Here is an 11,515-nt window from a genome sequence, read left to right as displayed (position 1 = left end):
TCTCATTTTCAAGATTTATTTCTAGTTTAATTAGAAAATTCTAAACAATGAAATGCTGAGTTACATAAAGTGCATGCATGTATTTAATAAAAGCAGCTAGGGTTTATGTAAAAAGTTATGTATTAGCCATTAAGGCACATGAAAAAGTGGGTAATTTCATTCTACCGCATCAGATTAAATAGCTCTCTATTTGCTCGCAATTATAAACGAAAAAAAAAAACTCCTCAACTGCAGTACATGGAGTTTGGATCCTTTGGGACTTGGAAGATGTATGAAAGTCAGAACTGAGTAGTATATAAAACAAAAGACGTATCTGAGATGTCAGTGTGGGATATTTTTATCAAAAATAAACCTTTTGTAGCCTTGGCAGAGGTTTTGTGTCTTCTGCAGGTGCTGTTGAATAGGACAGCTTGCTATAAATAAACCTGTGAATATTTCAGAAATATTTACTACATTATTCATTGAATATTTCTTTGTTGATATAGTTTTTCACCCCAGAAATGTATCACACATTGTTCATTTTGTTGTTTTGGGGTGAAACCAATGCAAATCCCACTTCTCCACAGCAGTACTTTTCCCAAACATTCCTCTTCTCAAAAATGGACAGAATGTGCTCTGCCATCAATGTGCAAATTATGAAATCACTCTTCAGCTCTTCCTCTGAGATTTTGAATATTTAGCCAATTCGTTTCAGTTAACTTCTTTTCGTTAAATCTCAAGTCTGGCTCTCCGTCCTGTATCAGTTCTTAGTTTATCAGTCATGGCTTTAAAAAGAGATCTAAGCTACATCAAATCAAGACTTTAATCTTCTTACAAACCAGGGCAGATTGACACACAGTTATGTGTCACCTCACTTAAAGAGACACTGTTTAAAAATGGATAAAATATAAATACCCATAAATTATTATTTTTGGCAAAGAGACGATATGAAATCTTAGAACAGATTTTAAAAGAATACCTGTTACCAATAGCTGTAGCTTCTGTTAGGGAAGTTGGGTAAGGTCCTAAATTAAATTTTTAAGGACCATGATGTGCTTTTCACATTCATAGCATTACAAATATAGCAGTCCTTTCGAATACCTTTTAATAATTCCTTAGTTAAGCTACTTGGTTGTAGTAGCTCAAAAGAATGTAAAACAATTACCATTATGCTTCAAGCAAACAAAGACAGAAAAACAATATGGACGGACATCCTGAATCAAATCTCTTTTCCCAATAGAGTGGAAACCACACATGAATAGTCAATGGGGTTTAATAATTTTCTCTCCAGAATCTTGCCCTAGATTTTATAAATAACCTAAGTAGATGGATCTTTTTACATCCAGAGTATAATACATCTTCTTTTGCCATTTATGTTGTGATATGAATAAAAATATTTTATTCATATCACAGTATTGAAAAAAGATAAAACAAGCAAGCAACGAACAAAAACAAAAACCAACCAGAGAACATAATCTTCTAGAGCGTGGATTCAGTATAGTACAGAAATTGTAGTTAATGTCTGAAGTAATGTGTTGCAATGTGCCTGACAGAGACAGAAAATACTTGCGTATTCATCCCTTAGAGGCTCCTAGTTGCCTACGATTTTTGCTACCTTTGTGAAAAATAACAGTGCATATTTGCAACACACACTGAGAAACAATATACTTTAGTCTGTGGTTGTGAACTGTATAGGAGCTTCAGTTTAACTGTAATTTACAGATATATAATAATATAAATAAAAAAGACATGACATGTCCGCCATTATATGTATTATATATATATATAGATAGATAGATAGATAGATAGATAGATAGATAGATAGATAGATAGATAGATAGATAGATAAAAAAAGGAAAAAAAAGATCCATTGAACCAAATATGAGATTGCTTTTCTGAAAAATAATTTATTTGCAGAATAAAATAATTAGTTATTTTGCCATACAAAAATTACATGAAAAGGAGACTGCTTAAATGTATCTGCAGAAACACCTATGCCTGTAAAACAAGACTGATTCAAAAAGAATATTGAAAAATATGTAGTTAAAAAACTAAAAAAAGTGCCACTTCTTATTGCAATAAGTGAAATAAAATATTTAAATCTCAATCCAAATAGTAAATTGCTCTTAAAGGTAAAACACATTTTACATGTAACATTACAACTTTTTTTCCAATTCAAAACTATCAAGGCCCAGCATGAATTAGTATGTAATGTTATTTGTAAAGCGAGGGGTTAAAAATTGAAAGCACTACTCATAAATGTCAACGATATTTTTCCACTTTGTTTTCAATACAAATCCTCTGTTTTCAGTCTCAATATTCCTATAGTCTACTCCCTTACATTTCATTACTGTCATCTGGATAAAGAAGCATTCTTATTTTCATTAATAAAACCCTTCATAATCATACTCTATTCCTCAAAAAAAGAAAAGAAAAAAGAAGATAAATAAGTTTGTCTTCATCATCCCTTAAAATCTAATGACAAATATATCTATAAACACAAAACTTCTCTGGCTTTTTTCAAATACACTCTCCCACTATTGCACAAATGTATAAATATGATAACAATGTACAGTATCTATTTCAATAGCCATTACAAATTAAGACATTTTAGGGCTAAGTAAAGAATATAAAATTAACAGCAGAATGCAAATGCTGCAAAAGCACTTCAAAAGGAAACACATCTCTCAAACACCCCTTTGAATGCAAATCAAATGTAAGTTTTGAGATATATTTGATGTTGTTTTTATATGTAGTATAGAACTGCATTATGTATACAACTGAATTATATGTAAGTACCAGTTGGTCTAGGCATGATGTTTTGTACTGACACGATCCCCATGATAATAACGGATTGGCTGGAGATACTGAGAACATCAACCAGCAGCTTTAGGGACCTTATTTCACCAGGGTAAATCAGAGCTTCATGATTGATGGTGAGTTAAGCTCGTTCATTTTGATAAAATGTGGAGAAAAAGTGGGAAAGTCATTTTTGCCATTGCATTTGTCCACAACACAGTCCATGAATTAGAGTAGATGCCTTGAACAACTACAGCAGTTTACTGGCACTGGAAAAATACCTTATTGGAAAGTACTTCTAAAAACCAAATGGACCCAGTAGAACAGTTTGCATGAATTAAGAGTGAAGTGCTGCAACATGCCTGTACATCCTGGAGTGAGAGAAAAACATTTCTTTATAAAAAGAATAAAGACATAAGGACAATCCTTCAATAGAATTATGCTTGAATTAGCATGTGGGTGGCATACCCCACTATAAAACGGACTCCATGTTTTCACACCACTCATGATCTTCCAGGTTGTATATAAATTTAGTCCTGTTGACTTGGCTTTGACTGCTGTCCTTTCCCAGACTGTCAAGATTCACACTAGATGAGAATATTTCAGTGGGCGTAACATACCCCTCAAAGTTTTTAATGTATTTCTTGTAGTTTCTGCGCAAGCACAGCCAGGTGGTTGTGTAGAGGATGAAAGCGACAATCTTGAGGACTATGGTCATGCTGACATACAGGTGTCGGTACGTCCTGTTGTCATACAACATACAGGCACCTTTCTCCCCACACTCGGAGCTCCAAAAAAGGCACGTGGAGTCAATTCCCGCACCAAATATCAAAGGAGGGGGAATGAATCCTGAAAGATGATTTATATTGCTTTGTTAAATTGCATTTGAAATTTACATAATACATTTAAAAGACAAACTGTCTTCTACTAAACATGATCTGTATTAAATTATGTTTTGATGGAGTTACCCCTCACTTCGCACTTTAATCTTACACATTTTTTAACACATTACCCTTATTGAAAGAACAGCTTACACCAGCATAAATTTCCAAGATGGTTCAGGGTAGGGCTGTCAACAGGGCTGATAAACTAAATTTGAAATTTTCAATGAAATATTACCAATATTCAAATAATAATCAGATTTTAAAGACAGTAGGGCACAATAGATCAATATAAACCAATCAGTGCCATGTTATAGCAAGTGTTTATTGCAAAGAACATATCTGCCTGTTAACAAATATGAGTAAAATGATAAAGTCAAAAGATTTAGCCAGTTCATATTCTCAAATCTTAAGTAAAAATAAAATGAGAAAAGAAATGCTTCAAATAGATGGTTCTATGTTAACAGTAGCCATACCCGTGCCATAGTACTGCCACAGACTCAAGCTATATATAATACCGCCGATACCACAGTGTTTTTCATTAAAAACATTGTATGCCTATGCAGCAAGACACTCATAAGAGCAAGTCATAGTCAAGACACAACTGCCAAATACATGTACATCTCTATGTAGGCATGCTCTAGACAGAATTCAGACTGTTGCGCCATGTTTTGCTGTTCTTTCAGCGTTTCATGCAGGAGCGATGAAATTTTAAGCTGCCGTGTCAATTTAAAAGAACATTCAGGCTTTAACACGTGTCTCCAGACACTCGCATTCTGTTTTATTCGTTAAACTGCGTCTGTTTTAACCCAAGAATGAGATCGGTCTCAACATATGTCGTCGTCAATGCTTGGCACACATCCAAAATTCGAATGCTCATTTTAGCATTTGAATGAGCATTTTTATCTTAAATTCGACACATATTTTAATTTCAAATTTAGCCTTAGTTCAGGCTGATTTATGCTGGTGGAGCAGCATAGCTGTGTTGTTCACCAGCAGACCAATACATTTGAACCGTTTAGAAATATCATGCATAAACTGATGAAAAGTAGAAAGTCTCTATCTTCATTTTCTGACTATTAGAGCTTTAAGATTTTAGAACATTTTAATTATGATAAACAGCCTTTAATCGACTGGTAGAAAACAATTGTTTTTCGCCTTGGGGGAAAAACCAGAGAAGTGGCAAATGAACCTCAACTTGTCCTCCTCTCACCGCACTGTGAATGAGCAGTGAAGCAAGTAAATTTAATCTTAAGTAGAAATGCTTCTTTTAGCCCACTTTCAGTTTCAGTGAGGTAAACAGATTACCCTGCACAATATACTGTGAAACCATGAAGAGTGAAATGTAATTTCACTTGCAAGGTTGAGATGTGCTCGATATCTCACCTAACAGCCGCAATAGCAGAAAAAGTACTCCAAGGGCATATGACTTCAGCTCTGGGCTTACAGTTCTAAGGGAACAAGAGACAATTCAAGTAAACATACAGAGCACCAAAAAATAAAACAAACAATTAAAAAAAAGGGGGGTTCACAACCCCAAATTGGGTCCCAAATCTGTTCTGATTGCGAACAGCATGAAAAAAAAACCCCATAAAAATGTGAATAATAAAACGATAACTAACTAAATAATCATACATTTAGGATAGCAAAATAAATAGGCTCATGAAATTTTAGAAGGAAATTGAAAACAATTCCCACATTTATTGCATTGAACATGGACAGGTTGCAAGACATGACCCATCCTTGAAAAACATGAACAAAAACTATGCAAGGTAAAAGAAAGTATGACCCAGACTACAATAAATGTGGATTCATTTGAAACAGGATGTTTCATATTGTGAATTACTGGCTTAATAAATCTAATAAACCAAAAATCATAAATATCAATGTTTGATTTTAAGGGCATTTTTGTTTACTTTAGTATGATAAACAAATTTGGTACTGTATTGGACTTGATGTCCACGTAAAATCTGGATTCTTAAGCAAAACCATTTTGATGAACCACTGCACTAGAAACAAGACGAATTTAACAACAACTGTGCATGAAAATCAAAAATTATTGCGTATAGAATGTGCAACGTACAGGTTCTCTAATTATCATCAGACACTTTCATTCTGGTTTTATTCTCTCAATTGAGAGAGTACATCTGGTGAGAGCTGAGTCACCTGATGAGAATGATGACAGAGGGAGTCTGGGCCATGGCTCCGATCATACTGCAGGCACAGATCACACACAGGAAGGTGAGGAAGGCCTCTCGGCAGCCGGGTTGAGGACACTTGCCTGGCACAGCTGTGGCGTTGTCACTGTATCCAGAGATGCACGCACACCCCGTTAGGTTCTGTAAATACGATGGAAAAACATACATATTGATAATTACTACAGAGCTAGAAAACAATGTACAGGTTCAAAACAAGTAAACTTTATTATCCTCCTAAACTACTTAGTAATAGTAATTATGCCAATTTAGAAAATATTAGGCTGTATGAGTTTTACCTTCTCATCTGTGCTAACATTTCAATAATTATCCAAATCAAAACCTCATTCTGCAGTTTTAAATGTTGCCGCAATCATTTTGCATTTAGAAAGAAAAATATATATCTTATTTCAATTTGTTTTGTCTTGCTAACCAGTAGAAATTCTAAACATCTGTGCAAGTGTGCTACATACTGTACATTGAAAAGCTATGTAAAAACTATAGAAGATATTAAGACTTTAATGAAACAAATCTTAAAGCAAGATGAAAACTAAATGGCAATAGAGTTAGAAAAAAATCAAGAAAAAAACATCTTAATATCTAATGCATATTTGCTTTTTAAGTACTGGAAAACAAGAAGAAAATACTGATTATGAAATGTATTAGGTAACACTTACTATGAAACCCATATTTATAATGAATTTATACACCTTATAATATTTTACAACTTCTCATAAATAATTGTAACTACATTTATAAGCATTATAACACTTAAACAATTCATAGTTATACCTTAAAGAGGAGTATAATGCATTTTAAAACAATCAACATCCAATTTTATCCACAGACTTAATGTAATATATGTTAGGCATCGTATAAACGCTGTCATGCAAAAGCCGCATAGTTGATCATATAGCATTACAAGTGGTCTTGGCCTGCTTTGGGTGAAGTTACAAAAGCAATGTCTTATAAACAGCCATAACATAAACTTGTAACATACAATACAAATCAAGCCTATAAATGATAGAAAATTGCACATAATAAAATAAATTTATTATACATTATGTCCCATGTTTCCAAGCAGGGTGTAATTTAAGTGGAACATAGGCCATAGACCTATGAAAATGTATATTTATTAATTAAAAGAATATAAAAATTCAAATATCTAAATGGACACTTACAAGACATTTCTTTTGTCACTTTACTTATAGCATTCCAAATATAGTATATAATACAAATATGTATAATACATTTCAACTTATGGAGATACAATGTTATGTTTATTTTATAATGCATTATACACTAAGGTATAACTATGAATAGGTAAGTATAATAATGTATTAAAATTGTGGCTACAAATATTTATGAGAAGTTATAAGATATTATAAAGTTTATTATGAGACATTACAGATGCATTATAATCAGTGTTAGGTGTAATTGGATTACAAAAAGTTATTTCCTGTAATATAATTACTTTTAGGCACAAAAAGTAGTGTAACACATTACAGTTTAAATTCTTGTAATCAGATTACAGTTACTGACTTTATATGAAAGCAATTACTTTTAAGAACATTACTTAAGATAAAAATATTTCAAAAAAATATTACTTATGTGTAATAAATTAAAATGTGAATTCACATGTTCATATGTACGTATGTTTAAGATCCTGTGACAGCTGAAGTGTCTGCGACAATAAACAAAGAAAAAATACATTATTTGGAATTTGTTGAGTGGAAAAACGATTTTTTTTGTGACAAATATTTTAGAAAGTAAATTAAAAGTAATAAGTATTGTGATTACTTTTCAATGAGGTATTCACTAGAGTAATCTGATTATAATTTCTAGAAAAGTAGCTAGTCATTTGTAGTGGATTACTTTTTTAAGTAACTAATTACAATTAATTTACAATCTATTGTAAAAATATTGGCTTCATGGAAAGTGTAACAAATTATTCCTGTTTGAGTCATTAACAGCTGTCTAGACTTGCTACATGAAAATCCAGAGTCTGACTCTGTACTATCTACAAAGATTGATGCACCCAGGACCCCTGGTAGGAACATGGACATTAAACCCACCAGTTTTCATGTCCGGAGCCAGCACTCAATTACGCTAATGTTTGTGACTGTTGTCTTGGATTCATCTATCCCAGTTTGAACCATTCACTTTGTATGGTAATGAGTGCAGGGGCCCACATTGCAGCACCTATTAAGATGCCTGGCAGGCCGAACACAGTGTCCTTTCCAACATACTGTATGCCTGATGAGTGATGTGGGCTTCAGATCTAATGACCCACACTGGACATGTGCTGTCCAGGAAATGAGAGGGTGCGAGAGAGGAAAACAGACAGAGAGAATAGGACAGAGAGAAAGAAAGAGATGGATACAACCAGACAAACGTTGGTGTGTAAATGAGATGGCTAATGACCTGTGAGAAAGGAGGTGGTAGTCCAGTGCTGATGGCATTTCTGCAGCCAGCGAAACAGGAGGACAAGTAGGTCACACCATTGGCGCCACAAACGGGGCTAACAGATGAAGTGTAGCAGTTACAATGACTCATGCAGGGGGCTTCCGGCCACTGGCCTACTTGAAGTGTCCTATATACACACACAAACATTCACCTGTTTGAGTTATATAGTACATTTGATGAATTTAGTGTGATTTATCATAAACATGAGGATTTACACCCCTCTATGTATGTTATGGACTGAAATATAAGCAGGCCCAGACAGAATCAAATTTTTGCACCACTTTAAGGGAGAAAATCTGTGGAAAGGATTTAAATATGGAGCTTTGAGTTCTGTACTCTTATTGACAGCATTATCAATTAACCTTAATATTTAATAAACAAACAAGCAACAGGATGGGAATATATAGAACTAGAATTGTGCACCTGCAGATTGCATGACAGCCTGGATATAACACTATAAAAACAAATTTAATGTAAAATAATATGTACTTCATATGACAATTTCTAAATTAACTGGTTTTAGTCAAGTCAAAAATATTATTTAATATGACTAAATCAACATCACATCAGGTTACTGTTACATAAAAAAACATTTTTGAGGGTCAGGTAAAAATAGCTCATGAAGGGAACATATCCATTTTTTACTTTGTAGATTGGGATATAATTGGGATGTAATCTAGAAAAATGCTCAACCTGATTCCTCTTCTGATACACATACATACTGAAATCATTCAGGGTAGGGTTTCACTAGTCATCCCCTACCCTCTCTGCAAGGGCTGTATAAATGCCAGAAAAATAACAAGTCTGCAAGGAGAAAAAAGCATCTAAGCTGTCCGTACACGTTGCTATAGACGACGGTCACCCCAGCAACAGGTCCTGTGTCACAGCCCAGGAACAGGAAAGACACGTAACAGGCAGTGGAGATCAAATTGACCAGCATGGCCATACGGATCGCTCCCAGAGCAGACAGGTTCAGTTTCTTCACCAGCAAACCACCCAAGAATATACCCAGACAGGCACATGGAATGGCTGTCATCCCTGTTTATGGAGAGAATTTGGGCAGAATAAAATGTGTTATGTAAAAAAATCTTTGCTATGCATTTGTGTCCTTATCTTTGTTCTTTTCTGGGCAATTTTATAGTTATTTTTTCTTCCTAAGATGAATTGCTTTTGTTGCATCCAGTTTTCCAGGTCAACACCTGGGCAGCATCATGAGAATACATGGTACAAATTTAATAAACAAAACTTATTTTCAACACGCATGTTTTGAGGCCTTATTTTGCTATTTTAATTCAAATAAATGCAGACGTTTTTGCTGTATTGCAAAAAAAGTTTTCACTTAATACGATGAAGTCACCGTATACATAAGTCAAGCATATGAGGTATCATTTGAAAGCTTAGAATCTGACCTTTTCAGAGACAATTCTACATTTATGTTAAATAAAATGGCAAAATAAGGCCTCAAAACATTAGTTGAATATCAGACCCCTTCTCCCCCCTCCCCTCCAAGAGGTAATGGGGTTTCACTTAGGGGTGTACTCACTTTTGTTGCCAGCGGTTTAGACATTAATAGCATAGTGTTGAGTTATTTTGAGGGGAGAACAAATTTACACTATTATACAAGCTGTACACTCACTGCTTTACATTGTAGCAAAGTGTCATTTCTTCAGTGTTGTAACATGAAAATATATAATCAAATATTTACAAACATGTAAGGGGTGCACTCACTTTTGTGAGATACTGTATATGTATATACACACCTAACAGCTGGTTGGCAGAAGTGGTGGTGAGGTTGAACTGTTGCTCCAGATATTTTCCCAAAAATGCAGCAAAACCAGCAACAACAGCAATCTCCATACAGGCAGCTAAGATGATACATGTAAACACTGGGTTTGACAGCAGATGCCTAGTCACCTTGGGAATAACTTGAGTAAAAAAGGTCCGGAAATAATGAATGGAGAGAAAGAAGAAAGAGAGAGAGATGGAGAAAGAGAAAGAATTCAGTGAGTGATACTGACAGCTTATTCAAATCAAAGACTGAGTAATCACAGCCTAGGCTACAGAATTTATCCATTAAAAGTTAAAGACCCCATGAAATTATTTGATGAGTGCAGAGTTCTGTCTTGTGCTGACATGTTTACTATTGAAACAGGAGGTTTGGGCAGGACATTTTAAAGGAACACATTTTTAAAATAGCCAATACACTTTAGTTACTGTCATTGCTGGGCAAGCTACTCAAAAACTGTAGCTAGCTAAGCTACAAACAACTCAACAGAAAAATTAGTTAAGCTAAGCTCAAAGCTACACTTCAGAGAATGTATCAAGTTACACTACAAGCTATGCCAAAAGCAGCTTGCTACATTTTAAGCTACTTCATATTTTTTGAAACCGCAGATGCACGGAGCATACCATCTTAGACAAAGCATCTAAAAGACTTATTCACATGATGTTTATCAAAGCTTTGGTACAGTATATTACAGTTTAGTGCAATACAGTATACAAGTATACAGTATCGCGCAATATGCACTGGTAAGTGCACGAAAAAAAACACTACTACTACCACCTCTACAAACACATTCTGATGGTTATACCATGGTACTTTGATATACAATTACCATATTTATGTACCATTCTGCATTTGCATGGTGCAAATACTTCAAAGAATATCATGTTACTACCATGGTAAATTGATTTATTATTACCATATTCATATACTATTGTATTTACATGGTGCTGCAAGGTAATTAAAAAAATACCATGGTACTTCGCGATATAATTACCATATTCGTATAGCCTGCCACTGTAACATAGTGCGTCCAGGTTATAGCACATATGCAAAATACATGGTAATGTCATGGTACTTTTTATGTGCTAATACACATTATGATACTCTTTTGGTTGGAAATGTATTTACCTGCAGAAGTCATTTACAATTTGCGAACTTGTTGAACTTTATAAATACCTTCTTCATCACTGGCAAAGATAGGATGCATTTGCAGGTTTTGTTTCCATTGATTGAAGATCCAATGCAACCACCGTTATCTTTATTTTTCGTGTTATAATATACTCCGTGAGCTTATTGGCAAGTGAGAGCGCGCGCAAATGATTCAGCAGCGCACGCGCAAGCTTTCTGAGACATTCAGACTGGACCGTGAACCGATTCAGACTGCTTTCCTATCACATTCATTTTAAAGA

At 34.4% G+C, this 11,515-nt stretch overlaps 1 protein-coding gene across 1 annotated transcript in view; it reads right to left on the bottom strand.

The window, feature by feature from the left end:
• Positions 1 to 1,875: 1,875 nt before the first annotated feature.
• LOC127661877 (solute carrier organic anion transporter family member 3A1-like) overlaps positions 1,876 to 11,515 on the bottom strand; it is a 60,504-nt gene continuing 50,864 nt past the window's right edge. Inside the window, exons 5-10 of the mRNA XM_052152820.1 lie at positions 10,081 to 10,245; positions 9,160 to 9,358; positions 8,279 to 8,447; positions 5,826 to 5,998; positions 5,046 to 5,110; positions 1,876 to 3,627 (exon numbers count right to left, since the gene is read on the bottom strand). Coding sequence (XP_052008780.1) covers positions 3,251 to 3,627; positions 5,046 to 5,110; positions 5,826 to 5,998; positions 8,279 to 8,447; positions 9,160 to 9,358; positions 10,081 to 10,245 — 1,148 coding nt within the window. The 3' untranslated portion in view covers positions 1,876 to 3,250. The remainder of the gene's footprint in view (positions 3,628 to 5,045; positions 5,111 to 5,825; positions 5,999 to 8,278; positions 8,448 to 9,159; positions 9,359 to 10,080; positions 10,246 to 11,515) is intronic.

Source organism: Xyrauchen texanus, chromosome 21, assembly GCF_025860055.1.
Source record: "Xyrauchen texanus isolate HMW12.3.18 chromosome 21, RBS_HiC_50CHRs, whole genome shotgun sequence".
Lineage (NCBI taxonomy): Eukaryota > Metazoa > Chordata > Actinopteri > Cypriniformes > Catostomidae > Xyrauchen > Xyrauchen texanus.
This window is presented reverse-complemented; position numbering and strand designations above follow the sequence as displayed.